Here is a 26,284-nt window from a genome sequence, read left to right as displayed (position 1 = left end):
TCGCTTCTTCAATCTGCCCTCTATTCTATTATCAAGGTGATCTTTATAAACCGAAAATCTAATGAGATAAGTCCCTTGCTCAAAAACCTTTGGTGGTTCCCCATTGTCTGTGTGATAAAATTTTAACTTCCTACGAGATAAACAAGGCTTCACATGATTTTACAATTGCTGACTTCTGTAGCTGTAATTCCTCCCGTCCCTTTTGTTCTAATCCCAACAATCTGTATACAGCTCCCTAAACTCATCATTTTTACTGTACTGTTCCATCACGTTTCACATGCTATGTTCTTAATTTTGGATCTTCTCTACCCAACCCCAAGGTGAGTTTCTATTCATCCTTCCAGACCTAGCTCAAGTCTTTCCTCCTCTGGAGCTATCTCCTAATCACTTCCTCAACAGACTCACAACTCTATCTAGGATGTATCTATCTAGGATATACTTCTATCATTATTTTACTATAATTTATATATATACATGTCTCTCTCCACGGCTGGACTGTGAGCTTCTTAAGATCAGAAATGAGATCTAATTTATTTTCTGATCACCAGGTCTTAGCTTTGAGTACATACTTATTATTTACTAATATTTACTGAATGAATGAAATTAATGAGTTTGTTGATGATGAAGACACATTATATTTTTAAACACTGTGAGATGTGCCAAACACTTGCTTCCGTGTTCAGATTCAAAAATATATCACTGACATTAAATAGTAGATTTTTTTCTGATTTAGATTGGACTGCAAATATGTTTTTACCTTATGTCAATAATTATAAAAATATAGAGCAATAAATGCGGAGAGATACTTACTTCCCTAACAGAATGTGCCTAATTCAAAGATTTTTAGATGATAAGGTTTTTGTCATTTAACATGTCAGATATCATAAACCCTTGTTCCTTAAGATGTTTAGGTGAGCAGCAGGTTAGGAATCAGAGATTATTTTTACCCAAATTCTCATTCAGAATGTGGAGATCCTGATCTCTTTTCCATACTAGAAGACAAGAGCATTCTGAGCCAGGGAAAGGAGTGATTAATGGGTTTAGCTGACCAGGACTATGGGAATTGGGAAAATTTAGGACATCCCTTAAATGTCCCATACTCTGTAGAGTAACCCTGAAAACAAACCTTATAAACACCTCACCTTTATCAGGAACTGTTTTAAAATCTGCAAAAGGAGAACTGGAATTTGTAAAAAATTCAGAGGAAATAACCCATATTTGTCCTCTAAGGCTTAATTTTACTCTATTACATTTTAATCATCCTATCAGGAATTACTTAGTGTCTGCTCACAATTATGCAGAATTCAAACCAATTCCACCACCACTGTTGATTTCTAGCTACGTATGAGCTAAAGGGTCAGATACTTGTTATAAAAATACAACTCTGGGCCCTTAAGAAGTTTATAGCCTAGATCAAAAGTCCTAAATAAGAGATCCCTGGGCTCTAAGTAGGTCAATGTTTATATCTCTGTGACTTTATGGAACTTTTTGAAATAGTATGCAAAATCTTCTGTGTGTGTGCATTTTGTTGGGAAAAAAATCATGAAACTTTATCAGATGGTTCACATATAAACCCCAAAATGTTCAGAATGATCAGCTGAAATGATGACGACATATACATGTCGGGGTTGTTGGTATAAGGGTATTCCACAAGATAGCAAGTCATTTTCTTCTTTAGGTATAGTTATAGATTATGATTTTAATCATTTCCTTTTTTGTTTGTTTTAAGTAACATAAAGACCTTTATCTTAGCATGTCTTCTTTCTGTATTGGTTTCCCGGTGATCCCTTTAGTCAGAGAATGGTAAGCTAACAAACACATTACGTTTGATACCAATCTATGGAAAGTCATCTCTAAAAATAAAAAATACATACAAAAATAAAGTCATTTTACTAAGAACATCATGTACTTAATATTTTCAGAGTATTCATACTTTGGAGTTTTACTGACTTATATTAAGCCTTCCATGATTGCAAACTGAGCAAGGCAGAGAATAACGTCCCTTTGATTTCAAGTCAGTTTATTCTTCTCTACTGTTGCCAACAGAGAACTAATTCTAAATTTAGTCAGATACGTGTAAAACATTCTTTAGTTCTTCAAGCATACATTAGACTATATTCTTCTGGTTTCTTTCATTTTAGAACAAAATTCAGTTTTCTCCTACATAAAAGAAAAATTATGGCCGCAGAGTTCAGCCTGGTTTCAGTGTTTTTTGATTATTTTTAAGCATATGAGTTTGGTCTTTCATTTTAAGAGTTTCACCCAATGAAAGTAGGCCAAAGGTAAAAATTTTAAAACTGAGTACCAATATCAGGACAGTTTCAAATATTACCTAGGATAACTACTGTCTCTGATGCATAAATACTGATGACCGCACACTATAGTCAAGATTATATAGGAACACTGCCACAATTATATAAATGTGAAGTCTAATAAAAACATTTGCACACTGGAAAAAAAAAAAGATTATATAGGAAGAACCAAACATCAGCTTCTTACCAGGGGATCCCCCTCTGTGTCAGTTTGTGGAATGTGCTTTGAGGTTGTAGCTTCCTTTGTCGATATGCAGCCCTCATACCCAACATCTTCTGGTCTTAATTGAAGTAATGCTGGGCCCTCCTGAGGCAAAGACGCTGAGCTCCATGGGTATGTATCAAGCACCCACTTTGAGGGATCTTCCCAAGGTGCTCGTTTCCCATACATCTAAAAAGTGATCACAAATTTAGCACATATAAAATGCATTTCTATTCAGTACAAAAGGTAACTACTAATTGATTGATTCCTTTGCACACTGAGTTCCTATGGGACTCAGGGGAATGAAGTGTCCATACACAATTTTCCAGATTTTAAACATATATCTCTCTATATAGTTCACTTAAAACTTGAAGGCTAGACAAAATAAAGCTGGAGACAAAATAAAGCTGAACATTTGGGATAGACTGCCAACATTTGGAGGAGAGCATGAGGGAGCTTTATTTTAAATACATGAAGAAATGGCTGCCACATTTATCTTTGTTAGTAATTTTACAAACTAAAAGAAAGCTCATCATTGAGAAAGGAAAGTTCCAGTAATGGAAAAATTAAAAAGCTAGACACTAAATAGCTTTCTTTACTAAAGTGCACTTTGGAAAGATGATGAATAAAAGAGACTTCTTTTCTCTGTCCACTTCATTCTACTCAAATTTTCCTTGAAAATAAGAATCCTTTCTCCGACAACCATTTCCCTCAGATTAACTTCCTCTATAATCTCACTGCTTCCCATTAAAACTCTTTTAAGATATTTTTTATAAGGCCACTAGTAAAAGAGGAAAATCATGGGAAATGAAAGATTTGTCAAAACTCATATGGAGGGAGAAAGCTAATAGAAAGAGATTACAAAGCCTGGTTAAAGTGCTGGTAGTGGAGTAGAGGGCAGATGAATCCAAGCGATGTTAAAGAATTTTTAAGCTGAAAACAAAGCCAAAACCAAACTGGGAAGGGCACACTGAGGAGAAAGAGGTTGATGGGACTTGGTAAAAAAAAAAAAAAAAAAGTATAAGCCGCAGGGGCACAGAAAGAAAAGTTAAAATTAAGAGAAAAAGACAGTAACATGGGTACGCTAGTTCTTTAATGGACTCTCCTATTCCACTGAGGGCAATCCTGGTTACTAGGTGTATACACATCTTGGTCCTGGATGGCACAGAACACAGTGTTAAGTGTTCTATGTGTCTTCTGGTGGTTCAGTGAGACAAAAGCAAAATGGCGGACACTGAGGCCATGAAAGCCCATGGCTGCCTTGGAACTGTCTTTTGAGTTTCTCCTGGAGAAGTTGTATGACATTGAGGCAGCTTGCCTTAAGAAAAAAAAAAGTTCAGGTCTTGATAGCTGTGCATTTCTTTAGGGGATGATGGTAGGGGTGGCAATGGTTAGTCTTCTTTTCTTTTTTTTTTTTTTAATAGTTCTCTTCTTTTAGAGCAGAAAATTTCTCTGTTAAAAATCTACTTTATTATAGAGGATGTAAAACATAGCTTGCTATACAACTTAAACTAATTGAAGGAAAGCATATAATTCTTGGAAAGGAAATGTTACCAAAAAAATGTGTAAGTCTAGTAGAATCAATAGATGCCAGCCTTTTAAAGAATCATCAAGGACAGCAAAATTGGGGGTGACCAATAAAAAGCTAAACAGGCTCAATTCTATATTTCAGAGTAAAATAGATGCTATAGAAGAAGAATTGAAAGAAATGAAATTTAAACATCCAGAAGGAGATAATCTGATTGTTGACGTTTCAAGAAAGATAGAATCATCAGAATAAAAATTGGAATCCAGTGCATCACCAGTGTTTTTTTCAACTAGAACATCTGGTAAAGAGTATTCCCCATACGGTTCCCCATCAAAGCATCAGCCTTCATTTGAAGAGAGATTTTTCCGTTCCTCTCAACTCAGATTTTCATCTTTGCAACCATGCTTTGTTTTTCCACCTCTTGTTCCAATTCATGGTTCTTTGTTGCCAGGAGATCCAAGGAAATGGTTCATGACGTGTGTGATTCCTTTTTTTCCTGTTCCTCCAGAAGTCACATATGGACCATCCCAAGAACATCATCTGCCAACAGACTTCTGGTCCAGCATATCCTTCAGTAGCAATGAGAACTCTCTACTCACCAAAGGGTTTTCCTTTTTCTCTCCAAGTGCTGAATTCCTCCTGCCTCCTGCCACCAACCCCCACCAACACCCAGCTACTCCCTACATCATGGTTGAACCAGCTTTCACACTAACCTACTACTAAACATCCAGAACCACAGCAAAAAACTTGAGATCTTTTAATCCCTCCTCAAAAAAATATTTTGAAGTATCTCTCAGTTTGGGAAACTGGTATTACCTTAGTGATTTTGCCTTTGTTTAAATGGAAGCTTTATTGTATGATAATTCTCAGGACAGTGTTGTAGAAATAATATTGATTTAAATATTAAAAACACTATGTACTTAAAAAAATGAGATCTAAGGATTTTTAGGTATTACGGTTTTTGAGTTTTTAAAACACTTCTAATTCTTTCTAAATATTAGCAAATGAATACGAAATAAGGAGAATTTCATATATAAAGATTTGGGTCATAGTTTATTAATACTGAAGTAGTATCTAAAGAACAAATAATTCATTTAAATATTTATTTTAAAATTATGACTGTGAATATTTTAAATACATTTTCATAAAAAAATATATGTGTGTATATATATATATATATATATATATATATATTTTTTTTTTTTTTTGGTAAAAATGGTTGAAACAAGAGACCTAACTCACATCTGAGATAGCATAATAGTTTTAGAGGAATCCTCACATGTGCTATGTTATACTTGAAAAATAAAAATCTTTGGTACAGTCTTTAATTTTGTTGGAGACACTTTCTGGGGCTAGTCTGGCTTATACCCTTAAAAATATGAAATTGAGTTATCTAAATATGGATTAGAACCAACTGATTAGCATTCTCTAGGATCATTACCTCTGAATGTTCAGAACATCCTCATAATATGATAGTTCTAAATCACTGCCATGCCCTTCTACTAGGTGAGGAAAGCATGATGGTAAAAGGAAGCAAAATGAAGTAAAATAGAAAATCATTTTTTTAGACAGTAAAATAAAGACTTAACACAGTATTGCAGATGACAAAATGTGAAAAGCATGAAGTATATCTGAATTCTAGCAGCAGTTGTGATAACCAGAAATAGAGATGCCTAAGCAAAATACTGCCTAAACCTTAGCTAAGTTATTGTAAAGATGACTAGATTTTTCTGCCACAAGTTTGGTAATTATACAATATCAATCTTAAAATATTCACACGTAAGTTTTATAATTCTACAATTTCATGAAATTTCAACTTCATTATAAGGAAAAAACCAAGACTGATGGAAAAGGGATGATACATTTTATTTAAGAAAAAGAGTTTTCTTATTAGTGATATATTTTGACTTCTTAGTGAAGAGTAAATAGAAGGGGTGGTTGCAGGGTCTCAGATGCAAGGTGGATGACAGGGACAGCAGGGGTGCTCCTAAACCCGCCTCCCATAGATTTTAGAAAGTCAAATGCCTTAGATTTAGAGCACTCTCATAAATAGTAAAGGATCTTACAAGTGACGTTAAAGGGCTTCAAACAACGAAATATCCTAAAGCAAGGAAACTATAAGCAAAAACTACTTGTTGCAGATTAGATAAAAAGAGAATAAATGATCAAGGTCCACATAAACATGCCTTTCTTATAAGATGTAGAACTGTGCAATTAACTAGCTATCTAATAAGAACAGGTCTGGGGACTTGCCTGGTGGTCCAGTGGTTGAGAATCCATCTTACAATGCAGGGGACGCTGGTTCGACCCCTGATCAGGGAACTAAGATCCCACATGCTGCAGGGCAACTAAGCCCATGTGCCACAACTAGAGAGTCCTCATGCTGCAACTAATGACCCTGCGTGCCACAACTAGAGAGAAGCCTGCGCACTGCAACAAAGCCCACATGCCGCAACGAAAATCCCGGGTGCTGCAACTAAGACCCAGTGCAGCCAATAAATAAATAAATAAATAAATAAATAAATATTAAAAAAAAAAACAGGTCTGTAAACACCTATGGCAAAAAATTTGGCCTTCAATGTGTACTTGTTAGAATAACTGTGCTTTCTCTTTCTCCTACATATTTATTCTCAGAACAGAAAAAAAGTAGTTTATACTATTTGTTCTTTCAAACTTTACCACTATATTTATATAGCTCATGCCTTTATTTTTCTGCACAAATACTCAGAGAAATGAATTATTTTTGCTTTTAAAGGATGATTTTTTTCACTGTTTTTGAAAACAGTAAAGAAAATTGAGTACTATACCTGCAGACCTTCTCTCACTGCCTCCAGAATATAAGGTACCAAAGAATAGTTCCAGAGATCCATGAACCATACTCTAGAACCTTCTACATCCATGGGGCAAGGAAGGAAAAGTCGAGGACCTGAGAAGAAACAAATAACAAAACATTTTGAAGAACCATTATATGTAGCAACCTATTTAGACACCATGTGGGGGGAATGTTTCTTAGAGGATTCTTAGAAAATTATAATCTTGGCCAGTTTGATTATTATTAAAGTGTGTTTCACTGAAGACCCAATCTCCAGGACCCTACTTTCTTTTTACACTAAAACCTTAATCTAAAACATAACATTTTAGCATTAGGAGAAACCTTAAAGGTCATAATCCAGTCAATCTGCCTCATTTTACAAATGACAAAACTATGCTGGAATGAATTTTCAAATATAAAATATGTCATTATTTGCAGAAGTGGGTCTCTGCCTTGGTCTTCTGATCACAAATATAGAATTGTTCTTTTCAATTTACACTGTGTCTTTAGTGAGTATGTATTTATGATCCACCACAATGGGAAAGGGACATTTTTTTCGTGCAATTTAAGAAGGAATACAAAAACAAACATCTTTATGCCAACTCAAGAAAATAATTCAAACAATTTTGTCTTCATGAAAAATGTAAAACACTTAAATTACCTCTAACTAAAATCTTCTCTCACAACTATATTTGATAGGAGCCATAAACTAATATTTGTTTTTAGCATAAAAAAGGTATTCTAAACAGATACAATTTATTTCAAATGGTTATCTGATTTTTAGATATTTGTCTATATTAAACTTATTTGATGTCAGTAAAATCTTAGTAAACCATAGTAGTCAGACAAAATGAATCTAATTAGAAATATTTATACAAAGCTTGGAAGAAGGCAAACTTTCAGAAGGAAAAAAAATGAAAACTTAAATCTTTGGAAGCTTGAAAAACATTAGCTTCACTTGTTATTTTCTGCCCTCCAATCTGGCCGTCTTTACCACGTACTCGTAGTTCCTGGAAAACGGCATATTGCAATTTTGGAACTCACCAATGGTAACATCAGAAGAACTATGTGTTTCCAAAAAACTGTTGAGATGATGCCATGTCTTAGGAATCCAATCTATGATTTTGACTAGGTCATTATTGCGTATGTTCCTTTCAATTTCCATCTCTATCAGTTTCCTTCGAAGATACCTGCCTAAAAAGCCTTTTACTGGTTCTGTGTGGTTTGCACATAGTACCCACCTACAAAAATAGAGAAAAAAACCAAAAACTCAGAAATCTTTATATAAATTAAACTTTTATATAAATTAAACTTTTATAAGTCCACAGTGATTCTCTTTTCAATATAAAGTAATAATGTTCCTAATTTAATTGGTGGCCATATGTTAATGATCAAAGGGATGAGGTCTATTAGCATTAGAGCTATACTGTAACTAACTTTTCATCTTGAGCTCAAGAGAGGCTCATGTGCGTCACAGCAGTGAGTGGGCAGGTACAGGCTGAGCACTCTTCTGTAGGAGAATCACAAATCCTGAAATAGGAACTGTCTTCACATTTCTCACACTTAGAAAAAAAGTGCTGTACTTTAGCCAGTGACATTGTGAGCAGAAAAAACATTTCTTTTTTCTTCTTTTTGAAAGAAACACTTCTGGTTACAGGTTGAAGATCACAAAATGTCTGCTTGAGAAAGAGTGTCAGAAGAAGTGAGAATTATTTTCACACCCCAGGTCACCACTGGCAGGATTTGTCAATATACAAATGGAAAAAACAATAACCAAAAGCAAACAGAAAAGAGACAATATGAAAAAAATTCAATTTATCCTCACCTGAAATTGTGATGCAGCTCTAGATTTGGTGATGAAGAAACTCCCTGATTCATTGTTCCAATAATATATGGACTGGGGAAAAAAAAGAAAATTTATATGTACTAAAGGTAAAAGAGATTAATACATTAAAATTGTCTCAGAAAACAATTTAGATAAATATGGATTTTTCCATTTTAACATTAAGCTGTAAAATGGTAATTTTGTAGTGTTTGGTTGGAAAATGACAAAGATCACTGAACTGGAAATTAAGATTTGGGGTTCTAATTTCAGATCTGGCATCCTAAGCAAATCATTTTCCCTCTCTAATCCCACGGTTTCTCATCTATGAAATGAAAAGATTAGACAGAATAATCACAGTGATCTCACTCTACTCCAACATCTTATGATTCTTGTGCTTATAATCTAATTCATTAATTTTTTCTTTTGTTTCATAATTATTTCGAAGGTTCTTAATAACATGAAAGAATTTGTATTCTTGTTTCAATATTTATTTTATGCTGATTAATTTTTAACATTTAAAAAATCTCTAGCAGAGATAACTGGGTTACTTGCACCATTAAAACTAACATTTATGTTGTTGTTCTTATATGTCCTTTTTTAGAGGCCATACTATAGTGAATCTTAAGTGGGTTTTCAGATTTTTTTATACCCTACTTTAACCTTTTCTTTCATGTAAATAGTTAAAAATTAGAATCACTAGTGGAGAGAGGCATATCTGAATGTATTAAAATTATTTCTATAGGAAGGCTGAATTTAAACTTTAATATGGACTAAGAGTGAAACAAGAGCTCTATAGCTTCATTCTAGTTCTGATTTCCCTGATTCAAACATTCCATCATTGATAATGGTCTCCCAGACTTTCAGCATACCTGTAGAAGTTAACATCATCAAGTAAGTAATGTTGCCATAAAAGTGCCTGGGACACAATTGTTGAATGAATAAATAGATGTTCTAATGAACACATAGAGGTTCTTTGGAAATATGGTATAATAGTAATGAAGGCTTCTCAAATTAATAGCATCCACTATACGTCTTAAAAGGTATAAAGGCACAAGAATGCATATTTGATCACCATTTTTTCATATCTTATCACTCGAAATATTTCACAAGCATACCATTTGTTGTATTTACAGTTGAGAAAACCATTGAAGATATCACTCAAAGAGCCCACATGATGAAGATTATCAAGAATTATTACAACTGGAAGCTCTACACCGTTATTATCAGCACTGCATTGTTCAGCCAGGTTAGCTAGATATTGCTGCAATTCCTTTAAAAAAAAAAAAAGAAAACAAATACGTTAATGAGAAATTTATACCAATGGAAAGCAATTCATAGTTTAGGAATGATACATTTTGTCTTTCATCCAGGTTCTTTGATTAAAACTCACAGATCATTCCATTGATATAAAACCTTACTCTACAAAGCGAAAAAACATACAATGTTGAGAGGATACACTTTTAAAGGAAAGAGAAAAGCCAGTACAGGACACCTGAAGTAAATATAAAGCTGTAAACACAAGGACATACTTCTCAATTGTTTTCTCCCTGGAAGAAAAGTGAAAAAAAAAATAATTCTGGATATGAGCTCTTATGATAAACCACAAATACTGAGATTCATTCTTGTTTTTGGTATTACAATGATAAAGATGGATTTTAGAAAACCTTATAATTTCAAGCATAGACTAAATCCAAAATGGCACCCCTAAGTTTCCATTAAGACTTTAAATATTTTAATTTCAATTCATTTCGATGAGGTGCATCTGAAAATACAGCCCTGGGACTCAAATAAAACTGTGGTTGGTTGGTTGGTTGATTTGTTATTTATTTATTATCTGCTTGCAATTGTTGTAATTTATAACAACAGACAAAATGTGTTATATTTCATTGGGTCACTTGACATTAGCATTTAGCATTTATTAAGCTTCTTGGTTCTTTACAGGTATAATTCCTTTCTAATAGCTTTTAATCTAAATATGATAACCAGTTCACTGACTGCTCTCACAGATGGGTAGGCCAGAAATATAATTAGATTTCTTACAATTATCCTAATCAGTAAGAGCATTTCCATAATATTTGCATATTTACAATGACATTTTCAATTTGTACATCTTGAGCAGGGTTAAAAAACAATTTCATGATGGATCTTGAATAATGAATAGAATTCCAAATGATAAGTAGGTAGTTTTTTACTCTTTCAACACAGCTTTAGCAAGCGCCTACTATGTGCCAGGTACTCTGGCACCAAGGATTTAGAGATTACTTCTATATTCAGGCATTAGAGTTGATAGAAAGGCAGGCCAACAAGTAAGTCTCAAGGCAGTGTGATCACTGAAATGCACAAAACACTACAGAAAAACTAAAGAGAGGCATCTAATCCAGATTTAAGGTTCATAGAACAATAGGGTATGAGGGCAGGAGGTATAATTGAAGAATAAAGAGTAAATCCTAAGAGGTGGAAGATACGAGTGTGTGATGTGTTGGGAGAAATATTGGTATTCTGCATTTGCAAGAGAAATGGTCCGTGGCAGTAGTGATCTCAATGAAAGGGGAAATTGAAGAGACTTTGAATCCATGCAGAGGAATTTGGATTTTACTATATAAACATGTGCACCATTCATATGTTGTTGTTTTCCCCAGGGTAGAGAAATTTATTTATCGAAGGAAACATACATGTGAAGGATAGGATGATTAATTAGAAATGGAAAACACATTCAAGATGCTTATTGCCCAGAATAGGTTAGGCATGTATATAGATAACTAAAATTCACAGTGAAAATTAATATGTTACCTCAAAAGAATATACACCAAAGATTTTGTTCAGAGCATTTAAAGATTACTTGTAGCTTCTGGGAAAGACTTTCTGGTGGCAGTATTATTTGCTATTAATCCTTTATTTTAAAGATTAGGTAATACTGTGATGCTTAAAAATGGAAGAAGAGCTTTCTTCATAGATGGAGAAGAACAAAGGCAGAAACATAAAAAGATGATATCCATGTAGGAAAAACCCAGCAGTATATGTTTTGTAAAAGAGTGGTAAATAAATTGGAAAGGAAAGGTTGCAACCTTGAATGGTTGGTAAGACTACTGGACTTTTCCTACTGACAGTGAAGAAACATTGACTATTCTGGGGATCTGAGTGATGTAGTCAGAATCATGATTTCAATGTGTGGTAAGTATATGGCAAAGGAGGAAGAGAAACCAGTCAAGAGATACTGAAATTGCTGAAGCCAAGAGACACTGTGGGACTCAAGAGGAATAGTAGAAGTATGGGAAGATTTTTGACCTAGAGCAGAAAGCAGTGGGGAAACACTGCAGGATTTTAATGTGGTCAGCTTTTAATTATGAAAGAACAATTATGAATGAATAGAAGACATTCTATTTCCATGAGGTGCAAGGATAAAGAGGCAGAGAGAGAAGGGGAATTTAATGCAAGTTGTAAATCAAGCAGTTAGTAAACAATTGCAATAGTCCAAGTAAGTGACAAGATGGATTTGTGATATATTTTCACAGATACATCACAAATATACAAGAATTGAAATTGGCATTCCTAAACATGTATATTTAGTATGCTAATGAAAACATACTTGTAAGCTAATAGAAATGCCTACCATATGGAAGAGTGGGCACAGCCAATAGTGTCCAATTGGAGCCAATACAAGTTGAAACAAGGGAGTTATCCAGATGAGAACAGAAGTGGGAGGGAACAGAATGTTGGGGATATTTTCATTTACTGGAAGGTAAAGGAAAAACAGTCAGTGAAAGGCACTGAGCAGCAGCTTACTAGAGGGTAGGAAGGAGACAAGGAGAGAATGATAATCATGAAAATCAGAACAATTTCTAGAAAGGGGGGATCAATTGTAGCAATTTAGTATATACGGATCAAAAGAGGGAGAGAGAGGTGGGGGGAGAGGAGGAGGAGGTGGAGGTGAAGGGAGTGGCGGAGGGGGACAAGTTTGAATTGAATTTGGTAAAGAAGAGTCACCGGGTGATGTTGGAAAAGTAGGGCCATTAGATTCTATTGTGGTCCTCTCTCATCTTGAGAAGGGTAATAGATCCCTTTGGGAATCTAATGAAAGCTATGGACCAGTCACAAGTAGAAACAGGCATACACAAATAATTTGGTCATACAACTTGAGTTTTCTCAAACCTCTTTGAAATCACTTCCTGATCCCCACTCTAGCTTAATCAGGATAAAATATTAGATTGAAGTACTGATACATTAGCATTAGAAGTTTCATGTCCAAGATCTAATCAGGCAGAAAAAAACAGGTATATCTACTAGATGGACATTGATAATGAGATGAATCCCATGCTTTGAAAATATACACAGAACACAGCAGTTATATAAAAACCATTGATCATTGCTATCTCTGATTTTGACTCCAGACACACTCCAAATGAATCTGCCAAGTCCAGCTTTCTGATCTTTTCCCACCTAACATTCCAAGTGGCTTCAGTTGGCCACATATTCTTTACTAAATCCACCTCTAGCCTTCTGGGCCCACCATATCAAATGTCACAAAGTGTAACTGTTTATGTATCCTGTTTTCAATCAAAATATTCCAGCTGGCACCTCGAGAGAGGGCTTGAGGAGTGGGAAGAGGAAAAGAATGTAAAATGCAGGGGGAACCAGAACATGAAAAGATTTTTCTCATTTGATGGTTTATTATTGGATTTTTCTGGAATCAGTGAGTGATTTGTGGCTTTGTCTCTTCAGAGCTATCAAAGCCATCACAGAAAGCATGTCAGCAGTTACACAGTTCCATTTCACAGGAAAAGAATTTACTTCATACCTCATTCACCCTTTACTTAAGTAAATCTACACTTGGCAGCATCCTTCCTACAATTCCAACCTGTCATCCCTATTTCTCTATACCACTCTCACATACCATCAACCCCCCGAAAATAAAGTGTGGATTCTTTGACAATTTGGCAAGAATTGGCCAAATTCTCTGGCCATGACTTGGTATCCAACGTTACTGACAGCTCACTCAAATCTTACAAACCTAAAGAAACAATAAGCATTTGTTAGTTGTAGTTTGTGCTTTCTTGGTGATGAATGCCATGTGATTTTCCATGGATTTCTTCCTATTACTGTTTACTAGCATCATTTGTTCTGTTCAAAGGCTGTTGGCAAGCTTTATTTTTCATCAGTTTGTAATAACAAAGATTAAACTGACCTCATAATGGTACAAGTGATTTTATTCAGAAAAAGTAGAAAATAAGAGTGCTGGATATATTTGATCAAATTTTAAAGGACATATAAATTATTACTGATTAAGAATATCTCCAAGTACTAAACATTTTTTTAACTGAAATAAAAAGAACTTATATATAACAGTATTTTTTGGAGTGAGGCAAAGTTTAGAACTAATGTTAAGTTACCCTACTTTATTTTAGCATGTCGAATTATATCCAAGTCAATCTATCTGATTTAAAACTTGATTTTAAGTGATTCTCCAACTTTATCAAAATGCCTGTTTCCTCTAATCAATCTATTCTTCTCCTATCTTCCAACCACTTGTTTTTTCGTAACAGATGTAACTTCTAAAGAGCTCTGTCACATCAACATTAAGGAAACACCAAAGAGAGCACTGAGAGTAATTAAGACATGTCAATTCTTTCATCATTTTGGCTGAAAAGAAAACAAAATGTGCTAAAAGCTTTTAAATAAAGCTATGAGGAGACCCAGAATTCACTGGAGGCATTAAAGGTGTAGGCTGAAGCAAACAACTGTGCTCTTCCTGCTTCTGCTTAAAGAAGAGTTCAGGGCTTCCCTGGTGGCGCAGTGGTTGAGAATGCACCTGCCGATGCAGGGGACACGGGTTCGTGCCCTGGTCCGGGAAGATCCCATATGCCGCGGAGCAGCTGGGCCCGTGAGCCTTGGCTGCTGAGCCTACGTGTACGGAGCCTGTGCTCCGCAACGGGAGAGGCCACAACAGTGAGAGGCCCACGTACCGCAAAAAAAAAAAAAAAAAAAAGAGTTCAATATTCTGCCTCAGGGGCCATGTCTCTCTCTACTTGAAATGAGAATGGGTGGTTCAACCACAATCCGAATAGTGTTGAGTTCCAATGAAACATTCGGAATTCATGTGCTGTATTGAGTCCACATTAAGAGATCCCATCATGCTTTATACACACCTTTGTTCTCCTTGAAAAATACGTATAAGCCAATTTTGAACAAAGATCCGTGTATGTGATGGGGGTGGGTGGTCTGTATGTGTCTGTGTGTATTTGTGTAAGAAAACCTTACAGTAATGGGAACCAAGAGCTATAATTAATAACTGCAGGCAACCCTTAGGTGGTGCTTGCTACTTGTACTATTCTCTCCCTCTCCCTGCTTCTGTCTGTCTGTCTGTCTGTCTCTCTCTCTCTCTCTCTCTCTCTCACACACACACACACACACACACACACACACACACAGACAGATACACACCCATTTAGTCCTTACCACAACCCCACTACTTTTTCCCATTTTACAGCTGGGAAAACTAAGGCACAAAGAAATTCAACAATCAGCCCTAGGTCCCACAGTTGGTCAGTGATATGGACTTAATGAACTACTCCTTTAAGACATTTTTGTTCACTAAATTAAATGTCTTGTTTATGTCAAGAATCCAATGGGTTTGGGTTGCTTTTGGGAGTCATGTTTCTTTGCTAAAAATTTGTAGGCCAGAGGTTTCTGCGAGACTGGGTCAGTTTAGATCATCTAACCAGGTTATCTCTGGAAAAACAACATGACCCAGTATCATCTGGATATCTTCAAGGTATTGCTTATAACAGATGTAGTTTCCTAAGAGAACCTTAGGTTGCACTGATTGAGAATGTAAATGAATAACTATAGGCAAAAATAGTCCAGTGTTAGGAATATATCAGGTATCAACTATTTCCTTCTTAGGATTCTTTATTTCACTCTAAATATACGAAAGTCCTGGCTGAGTTTTATAGCCCCTCATGCGTATTTAAGAGCTGAGAGCATTCAGGATGATTATGGTACATTAAACCTTAGTAGATGGTGAAACGGAATATTGTTCAATTTCCTAAGGTTCCTAAGCAGAAATCCTATAGAAATATGATGTAAACAAATTGCTGCTCCCAGAATTTCTGCTTAGAATATATTAATTACACCCAAATCCCCATTGCTGCAACATCCCAGTTAATTCCTACTTATTTATTATGACCTAGACCAAGTATTGGCTTTTATAAAGCTCTGATTCCTGCAGGAAGAGTCATGGTCTCTTGTTTCTGTGGTATTTGCATGGATCTCTTTCTGCTCTAGTACTTCCTAAATGGACGTCTACGAGGAATCAGACAACGGAGACTCTGTCCTTCTCTTCTGTCCATTCTCAATGCTTGTGAATACCTGATACCTGAATGTCACTGAGCAGCCTTGTTCAAATTCATGAAATAGGGTTTAGTCATTCACCAGATTCTAGTTTTAGCCGAAGAGCTGGATATGTTTCCATGTACAATACGGAAGTTTCATATAATCTTAAAGCTTAGTTGCTTAAGACACGGATAAATAGCAGCAGTTGTCTTAGGAGTCTGCGACTTACCTTACTAGACTTGTGGTCCACATTAAAAGTGGCAATTGCATCCTCTGTTTTTTTCCTCCCAGACTTGGTTATTACATATTCAGCAAGTTTGTTTGCTAAATAGGTCTTTCCAGTACCACTAGGTCCCGAGAGTATAATTCTGTGATGCTCCATCAACAAGTTAAAGTACCTTTGGGTAATTGGCTTAGGAATCAGCGTATCAAAAACAAAACTGTCCAAACTGTTTTCTTCTACCCCTGAAGGGAGAAACAAAGGGAAGAGTGTGGCTTATTGTTCGACGTAAGCTTGAAATTAAAATATAGTGTCAACTGGCAACTGGGCTTTGTTAGCCATTGGAATGCAGTCCTTGCAAGATGCTTTCCTTGACATTTCGATCCCACGTGTGTTGCTATTTTAAGACAGAAAACATCAGTAATAAGACAGAGTGAACATCCAAATGAAAGCAGGATTTTCCTCTTTGCTTAGACTTCCCTCATCTATTTCATGCTTCTCACTTATGTTTCCACAAAGAGATGGAAGCATTACTATGAATTCTATCATAAAATCCTCCTTCTCTTTGAAGGTGGTAGTTTTGTTAAGAATAAATGTAAAAATTAAAATAAAAAGTATAAAAGTGTGTATGTTCTTCTCTTTTTCTTCCTCTTTCCTCCTTCTCTTTATTTCCCTCTAGCTCTCATTATACATCCCAGCTGTACCACCCCTTAAGTTTTTGAAAAATATAAATATAATAGGTATTTGGCAAGGAATTAAGAAGGAGAGCAACAGTTTCTCCTTTTACTCACCCAATTACCTTAATCATAAAATGAAATATTGACAAATCCCTCTATTAATCCATAGTTTATATAGATGTGTTCTGACACTTTAACATATATGAACAAGGAGTTATGGATACAAGTATACTTTAGATATTCCATTTGCCTAGAATTTGTCACATTATTCAAAGCAAAGAGAATTTCTCATCCCTGACTCTTAACTTCCATTCTCTATCCCCAGTGGGTACTTACTGGGTATACATATTTTAAAATTAAAGGTAAAAGAATGAATATATTACCTTGGAATATGCAACAAACTTTTTGAATCTCCCCTAAATCTAAGATGATAATGGAGAAAATCTAGAAAATTGAAATTCGCTACATCACATTTGTTTTTCTGAGTCTTGGAGAAACTTCAAAATTACATCTCAAAACTCAAAGAATTTCATTTACTTGGATTTTAGTGTTTTTAGTAGGATTTTAGTGTTTTAAATATAAATACAGCTCATATCACATCAAAATTATCAAAGTGGTTAACATAGTTTTCAAATATGAAAATTTGAAGGGAAACTGCAAAAAAGAAAAGAAAAGAAATGTTGGTAAAAAAAATACAACTGTGCTTTTCATTTTTATTTTTACCTTTCAGGTTCACAGTGATGATGTTATTATCGCCGACAAGGTATCCACAAGGCAGCAGTTCAGGCACTTCTAGGTTATGGGATCTAATTAAATCTCCTATACAGTAGCTGGCAATGCAGTCAGAGCTCAGACCAAGGCTAGTGGATGTATCAATTCGGAACACATATTCCTGAAATGGTATACACACAAAAAAGGAAAGTCAAAACAGAGGTCCAACTCCTCTACAACAAATACAAAACTCATGGGGATGTGAAGCTAGCTATCAAGAATTGTAGAAATGGGTAATATAAGAACGATTAATATCAAACAGCATAAAGAGAGAAAACTTTCCTTAATATTTGAAATGGAAGAGAGGAAAAGCAGATATCTCTATGCCATTAAAGCTAAGGGAAGCATCCAAAATGAAACACATTTGAAAATTAATATCAGGATGTCTCACACAACTTACCTTAAAGAGACGTCTAATTACACCGTCTAAGACATCCCACTTGGTTTTTCCACTGACACCAATGGATCCTATCAGATATGCCTGAGACTTCTGATCCTAAGTCAGAACAAAATAAAACAAGATAAAATCCAACTGTGTGTCTTTTTTTATTACGATATCTTCTACTAAAAATATTAATATTAGTGGTGATTAACCCTAAAATATATATTAAACCTATGGGTTTTATAATAACAGACATACACAGTGGATTATACAAAATACCCCAACAAACAAACAAACAAACTAACTAACAAAGTAACAGGATAGCAACAAAAACAAGAGAGAAAGAGATTAGATGAAGTGGTATGGTCAAGGAAAACTGATTCATGACCTCTTCAGTAGAAGGGAAAGGTCCAGGAGAGAACAAGTCTTCCATTTTAATGCAGTGGGTGCATTCCTGAAGAGAAGCAACTTGGTAGGAGGAAAATGGTGATAGAGATGGAACAGAACTATATCATGAGTCCTAGAGCCTCATCTTAATGTGTTTGTGATCTTATCTTTGTTAAGTCCAAAACTCAGTTTATTTTTTTTATTTAGGTTGTCTCTAAAATCCAATCCAGTTTTGAAAAATAAGTTATCCATGGTAGTATGGCATTCACATATTAACAACACAGGTCCCATTTTGAATTTATCAGAAAATTCAGTATTTAGAAGAACTTGCCAGGGAATCCTACAGGATTCATTTTGTCAAGCAAAGAACTCCTTTATAATACAAACAAAGGCCCAAATTTATCCCTTTTGTAGGATGGGATTTTGAGGAATTTCTAAATATATTAGGAAAGTAAGCAATTCAATTTATAGTCTAACTGAAGCCATTTTTATGTTGACTGGAATGGTTACATGAGATAGTGATCATGACACCAGTATATATAATTAGACAGTTGATATATCACAATCCTGATTCTAGTCACCAACTTGCATAGTCCTTAAGAGGTGGTAGAAAAATAACTGAGTCAGGTGTTAGAAGACATGGATTCTACAACACACAACATCTACCATGTAATTAAGAAATGTGATGTTAGTTCAGGTCGCTTAGCTGGCTCAGAGCCTCAATTTCTTCATCTGCAACATTTAACTTTATAAGGGTAAGTGATTATCAGCACTATTTAGATATAACCTGAAGCCAATATCTGTTACAGAAAAAGTTGAGAAATTCACAGCAAACCATTCTTATTTTGTAACAACTGTTATAGACTGAATGTTTGTGTTCCGCCCCAAATTCATATATTAAAGTCTTAACCCCCAATTGATGGTATTTGGAAATGGAGCCAGCAGGAGGCAATAAGAGCTAGATTAGGTCATGAGAGTGGGTCTCTCATCATGGGATTAGTGGCCTTCTAAGTAGGGGAAGTAGGAGAGAGATCTCTTTCTCTCTCCCCAAGTACACACTGAGGAAAGGCCAAGTGGGGACTCAGGAAGAAGGCAGTCATCTGCAACCCAAGGAGAGAGCCCTCACCAGGAACCAAATCAGCCAGCACCTTGATCTTGGACTTAATAACTGTGAGAAAATAAATTTCTGTTGTTTAAGCCACCTAATCTATAGTATTTTGTTATGGTAACCCAAGAAGACTAAGACAACTACTTTCCAATGTTCAAAAATACTATCTTTCAGAATTATTTTGAAAAAGAAAACTTCTTTTACAGCGTTATTGTAACTGAGTCAAAATGGACATGCATACTTTTAAAAGCAGTGCTTTTAAGCAGCTGCTTTCAAATCAGAGATCATTAGACTATCTAAGCTTTACTAAGACTATTACAGTCTTTTACATAAAGACCCACTTGGGAAATTCAGGCACAGATTTGCAGCTCAAGCAGAAATTTTATGGCATTAGAATTCTTGGAATATATGCTCAGTGTAAAAATTCACAATTGCTAGCTGACTTTTCAAACTTAAATACTTCAATTATCTTAAAATTCTAAAGATTTTTTTGTTTTTCTGTCTGATAAAAAATGTTTGGATACTTACAAATTTGTATTTTTGGCCACTGAACTACAATTTCAACTTGAAATAATAGTTTTAGTTTCAAGAAGAGGCTGGGGTCAGAATGGTATTGCCAGTTTGAAGGCAATATTTGATTCCAGAAAAATTAGAATATTTGCCTTATCATCTAAGACCTTGCTTTAAAATGATACACACAAGTAGCGTCAATGGAATTTGTCATACTGAGTTCAATAAAATATATCTTTCCAGTGTCTAGAAGAGCCATATAACTTATAGTCTCTTCTTTGTACAAAGACCATCTTGGCAGCTCTAGCAACATGTTACTATACATCATAAATATCACCTGTATTTAGTTAGACAAAATGTTAATGTCAAAGAAAGCAATGTGCTTTTTTGGTTTTAGAAATGAGGGTGGCTGACAACCAATACTGTTTTCAGTGAATGAACATGACATACTGAGACACATTTTTACCTATAGGATGATGTCATTTCTTTTGAGTCTCTAACTTTCATGCTTTTATAATAGATTAGGCCAATGCCAAGACAAACACTGCTGATAGTATATTTATGACAAATACTTATTTGATTCATGGTCATTCTCATCTTTTAGTGATAAAGAACTTAAGGTTAAAGAAATACCTTTGCTCGACCGTAGCCCTTGCTTATGGAGACTATAATTTTCACGCTGCGGCCATCTTTATGTCCGGTTGCATCACCAGCATCATCGAGCAAAATATCTACCAAATTTTCAAAGAAACATACACAAACATACACACATACAATAGAGTCACATTAGCTTGGATTTCTTTACTGTCATCATTTTCTCCCTCATAGTTTTACATCTTTCAATGGGAATATTCAGATTTTCTGCCACCCATTCTAACCTAACTGGTTTGAAAAACCTCAGCTTCCAAGAAGATGAGTGACTGTGTTGGGTTAAAGTTTCCACCTAAGAATTTATTTCTCCTTCCAAAGATCTTCACCCAAGTGTTGGGCACCCATTGCATTTAGATGAGGAAATAAGGGGTTCCTTTTTTCTATTATGCACAGGTCTGAGTAATACCTGAGTAATAGTCAGTTACCATTATAACCATGACAAACTGAAAAGCAATCTGGTTTTTCTATCCAACCGAAAACATCCAAGCTCATCACCCATGTAATTATGAATGCGAAGGTGGTGAGACTGACTGTTCAACTGAAATGATTTTCAAGCATTTGGCACATTCCCTGCTATATGACTACTCACCTCGTATCTACAATTTTAGGTAATGTTTTGAATTTCAACCACAGCATTATACTTCCCCGCAGAAATATATTAATTATTGCTTTCCTGTTCTCTTTATGCTTATAGCTTCAAAACCAAAATAATACTTCTAGTAATCAGCTAAGAGTTACAGAAGCATGATAAAGCTAGCTAACCTTTAACCCACCAACCTTAAAATGTGATTAAAGATTAATTTTCAAAATATATTATATGAGATTAATGTCCAGTTTGGAGAATGATTAAGGCAAACTATCTCACATATATGTTTTCCTTTGACAAGGATGCTATTATGTTTAATATGAAGATAGTTTTCTGGGGACAAAGAAAACTTGGTTACATGTAGAAGAGCACATGTGCCTGGTGACAAGAGGACTCAACTGCTCAAAGTGTAAAGTTAGAGAGACAAGGACTGTGACTGTACCATTATAGAAGCAACAATTTCATCAAGTGCCTTCTGAAAATAAAATGCTTCTATTATCTTAATAATTAGGAACATGCAATTCTGCAAAGGAAGGAGTTAAAAAATGCCATAACACCATAACAATCAAAAGCACATTTAGAGTTTAAGGAATATGGAGTTTTTTTGCTAGAAATTTTTAAATTGTCAAAGACAATCTCCCTTACTGAAATTTTTTTTTTTTTTTTACTAGATTAACATCCTCCCAGTCTCTCACCATTTTTCCTATCCAACTCAAACCTCTTCCTTAAGTGTCATTTTAATTCTCTTCTTGCTCCTTTTCTCAAAAGTTTAAAGTGGCTTATCGTTCACATCTAAATATCTTGTAATTCATGACCAAATTACCTCTTTAGTACTTTGCTCAATTATTCATAACTTCATAAATATTCAAAAATATTTATTTTAACTAACAGTTTATTAAGCATCACAGAAATCAGGAACTGTGGATTTCCCTGCTGGCGCAGTGGTTAAGAATCTGCCTTCCAATGCAGGGACGTGGGTTCGAGCTCTGGTCTGGGAAGATCCCACGTGACACGGAGCAGCTAAGCCCGTGCCCCATAACTACTGAGTCTGCGCTCTAGAGCCCACCAGCCACAACTACTGAGTCCGCATGCTGGTACTACTGAAGCCCGCGTGCCTAGAGCCCGTGCCCCGCAACAGGAGAAACCACCGCAAAGAGAAGCCCATGCACCACAACAAAGGGTAGTGCCCACTCGCTGCAACTAGAGAAAGCCCAGACACAGCAACCAAGACCCAACGCAGCCAAAAATAAATAAATAAATATATTTTAAAAAAAAAAAAGAAAGAAAGAAATCAGCAACTGTGCTGGGCATTGGGAATGAATACCATGGTGAGAAGGAAGATGAATTCCCTGCTCTGTTGGCGTATACATTCTCAACAAGGTAATCTTGAATGTTTTAAGTGCTTTAGCAAAATGAATACAGTAGTTAAGAGTCAGGCACTGGAATCATCCAGATCTGGGCTCAAATATTAGCTCTATCACTTATTGGATGCATAATCTTGAAAAATTATCATAATCACTTTCCTAAGTCTTGGTTTCCTCATCTATAAAATGGGGCACAAAAGCACCAGCTTCGTAGGGTTATTGAGAACATAATAGAAAACACTCTTAAAGCACTTTATCCTCCGTGTTTAGTAAGTTTACCTGTTCTAACCATTACTCCTTTTCTCTGTGTGTTTATTCTAACTCCTCCTGTTGACAGTGGAAGGAGCACATCATGACTCACTCTGGGTCCCCCCTGCCCCCCACCCAGTACATTGACGGGATGGTCACCTGAACAAACAACTCTGAGTAAAAACAAATAACAGCCAGTTTGAAATAAGGGTTCTCCGTGTTGTTTTATGGAAAATAAGTTAGAGTCCTCTGTCAACATTTTGAAAAACGATTGCCATTCTGGTTACAGTCAAGTGAAATTCTGACAAAAACGGAAGGTTTTTCAAACTTCTGTCTTCACTGGATGTATGGAACATGCACTATTATTTCAGGAACTGGACATTTGTCAATTAGTCTCTCTCCTGCCTACTTCTTTTTTTAAAAAAAAATAATCATGAACTCTAGAAACCTTTTCTATTAAAAAGCCTCAGCATAAAGGCACTTTTGATTTCCAATTTTGAACCCACTAAACGAGTGAAGGCAAAGAAAACTTGACTTGAAAAGTATCCTAGTCAAGTGATGTCAAGTGATTTACATTTTTCTTGCTAGTTCAGACACAAGTATCGCTATTGAAAAATAGTTGAGGAAATAAAATAATATAGGTCTAAAAATAAACCATGAAATGGGTAATTATAAAGCACATTTTTGAAAAAAAAAAACCTCTCCTCACCAAATTGCCCCAAATTCTGAACCATGGCCATCAGTTAGATGGACACAGAAAATGTAAATTAATTTCTTTGATTTTATATTTATCTTTATGAGTCCTAGTCTTTCCTAGACATTAATTTTGGTTTCATTTTTATATGGCTGTTCTTCCTAAACTACCTTCAGTACTAAATTTGCCTCCTTCAGACCTTATCATATTTCCATAGGCTAAACCAAAATCATGTAACAGGCAGGAAAATCCCACCATTAAGCCATCCTATAAGGTACCAGTCCTTTTCTCTCCTTAGAAGTGAAGCTCCAGGACATAGGCAGGCACTGACTGCCATTAGATGTGGATCCTACCTCACCTCTCTCAGGTTCATCACCGACAAGCCAATGTATGGGATGTGACTCAGGACTCTCAGATTCTATACATTTAAAGTTTTTGTTCTTTCTTTTTCCCCATCTTTTGAAGAATGTGGATGATAACACTTCATAGACAATTTACACATTCAAGTTATTACTATATTTCCATAGTTTTATTTTACCTAATGATTTATAAGTTCATTTAATTATGACAGATCTATTTTTTCTTAGCTACTAATATTTCTTTTACTTGATGTGTATTCTCAAAATTCATTTTCCTTCCCCAATCCCTGCCAAATGGTATAAACGTTGTTTTCATGAACTTCAGGAAATTCCTACTTGCCTTTTAGTTTCTAGTTACCTTTTACAAGAAGAAAGCAAGTATGCATTTGGGCCATTCATTTTACACCATGAAGGACAGATATAATTAGTAGAATTTTTAAAATTCTGACCTTTTAGAAGCAAGAGATATGATTCATTAAAATATCATCAATATCAGCTTGCTGTATTTCTGTTTCTTTTCTTTTTCATTTTCATCTTTATATTTTCTATATTTTGGTGTAATTTAAGGCAAGCCATGAAGTTTCTCAATTCTATCATGGGATCTAAAATTGCCCAGGAACATGTATACATATGATTGGTTTCCAAGCGTCATCTAGTGGCTGTGCTTTGCAATCACTGCAGATCCTCATGTAAATCTTTCCTCAACTAAGTCTTATATACACAGAATGATTCGAAGCCATAGGAGCAGTTATATTTTATAACTGAATAGTTCATCAGCTATTAAGACAACATTATGTCATATGATTCTATTTGCAATTGAATAAAACTGTACCCTTGTTCCATCATTAGTACCATTGAATACAATAATAGAATCCATTGTGTTCTTTTTGTTTGTTGAAAATCTAATAGAGCTGCAGTCTGGATGATGTAGTAGCATTATGTTCGCCCTGGGTCACATCATGCAGGATCATCTAGTCAAATTTAGGAATAGGTCCTGATATACTTGTATACGGGCTTCGTGCACTTAAAACACTATCAAATTGCATGGGGTTCTGAGTATTATATTCATTAGTACTAACAATCATCACTGAGAATATTACTTTTTCATCCTATTTGTAACCCTGGAGGAAGTACTTCTCAAACACAAGTAATTGTTTTAAAAAATGATATGAAAACCATATCTCTATGTCTTTTTACTCTTTCACACAGAATGTTCTTTTAAAATGATAATGAAGGGGTTTCCCTGGTGGCACAGTGGTTGAGAGTCCGCCTGCCGATGCAGGGGACACGGGTTCGAGCCCTGGTCTGGGAGGATCCCACGTGCCGCAAAGCGGCTGAGCCCATGTGCCACAACTACTGAGCCTGTGCTCTAGGGCCCATGAGCCACAACTACTGAGCCCGTGTGCCCCAACTACTGAGCTTGAACTCTAGAGCCTGTGCTCTGCAACAAGAGAAGTCACAATGAGAAGCCCGCACACCGCAACGAAGAGTAGCCCCCGCTCTCCACAACTAGAGAAAACCCGTGGGCAGCAATGAAGACCCAAAGCAGCCAAAATTAAATAAGTAAAAGAAATTAAAATGATAATGAAGTAAAATAAATTTATAAGAGGAAAAAGGACTATTTCTGAGAACTAGGCCGTTAACATTTTAAAGAGGGTATGGGTGAGAGCTGCAGCAGGTAAGGGTCTCCAAATTCGAGGTCTCCAGGCTTGTGAAGTCAGAGGCATGCTTTGATTCAGGCAGGCGTGTGCACAAAATCACCTGAGGTAACAGACTCCGTGATGTTCAAATTGTTCAGAGAGAGTCCTAAGGACTGGCGTGAGGATGAGGAGGAAGTGCTACTTGCGGACTCAGATGGGGGCCGAGCTGGCTTCGCAGCGTTCCCCGTTTCTGCCTTCAACCGGTCGTTTTCAGCCTTCAGTATTTCAATCTCATTCTGTTGTGAAGATGGAAAACATGAAAAACATACAGCTAGCTTGACTGAGAAAAGGGTACCAACTCTTTTAACAGGGTTAATCGGTTCATTTATTAAATAAACCATGTGGTGAGATATTAAAAAACAAACATAAATTATGAAAACAGGATTTCCTTCCAAAGAAGGAAAAGTAATCCCTTTTTCTGTCTCTCACATATACATGTTCAGCTATTCACAAATACACACACTAACCAGTAGAATTTTTTATAATTTTTTAAAAATCTATCATATATTTGAGGAGTTTTCCAAATACGACATGGTCTTATGTGAATTAAGAATAACATAATTGAAAAGTTCATACCATTCCTCATTTTAAAAGTAAACATACACACTACTACATATA

General features: G+C 35.5%; 1 protein-coding gene across 3 annotated transcripts in view; it reads right to left on the bottom strand.

Moving 5' to 3' along the window:
* The window catches only part of NAV3 (neuron navigator 3), a gene marked incomplete at both ends in the record, with an annotated part of 371,484 nt that overhangs the window by 2,191 nt on the left and 343,009 nt on the right, over nt 1–26,284 (bottom strand). For all 3 annotated transcript variants that reach the window (XM_079715629.1, XM_079715630.1, XM_079715631.1), the window contains 10 exons: nt 2,500–2,703; nt 6,850–6,968; nt 7,899–8,095; nt 8,680–8,751; nt 9,795–9,949; nt 16,238–16,473; nt 17,629–17,797; nt 18,077–18,172; nt 20,697–20,794; nt 25,728–25,902. In XM_079715629.1, the coding sequence (XP_079571755.1) occupies nt 2,500–2,703; nt 6,850–6,968; nt 7,899–8,095; nt 8,680–8,751; nt 9,795–9,949; nt 16,238–16,473; nt 17,629–17,797; nt 18,077–18,172; nt 20,697–20,794; nt 25,728–25,902 (1,521 nt within the window). The remainder of the gene's footprint in view (nt 1–2,499; nt 2,704–6,849; nt 6,969–7,898; nt 8,096–8,679; nt 8,752–9,794; nt 9,950–16,237; nt 16,474–17,628; nt 17,798–18,076; nt 18,173–20,696; nt 20,795–25,727; nt 25,903–26,284) is intronic.

Source organism: Hyperoodon ampullatus (genome assembly GCF_949752795.1).
Source record: "Hyperoodon ampullatus genome assembly, chromosome: 11".
NCBI lineage: Eukaryota > Metazoa > Chordata > Mammalia > Artiodactyla > Ziphiidae > Hyperoodon > Hyperoodon ampullatus.
The sequence above is the reverse complement of the archived record's forward strand: the minus strand, read 5'-3'. Positions and strand labels throughout refer to the sequence as shown.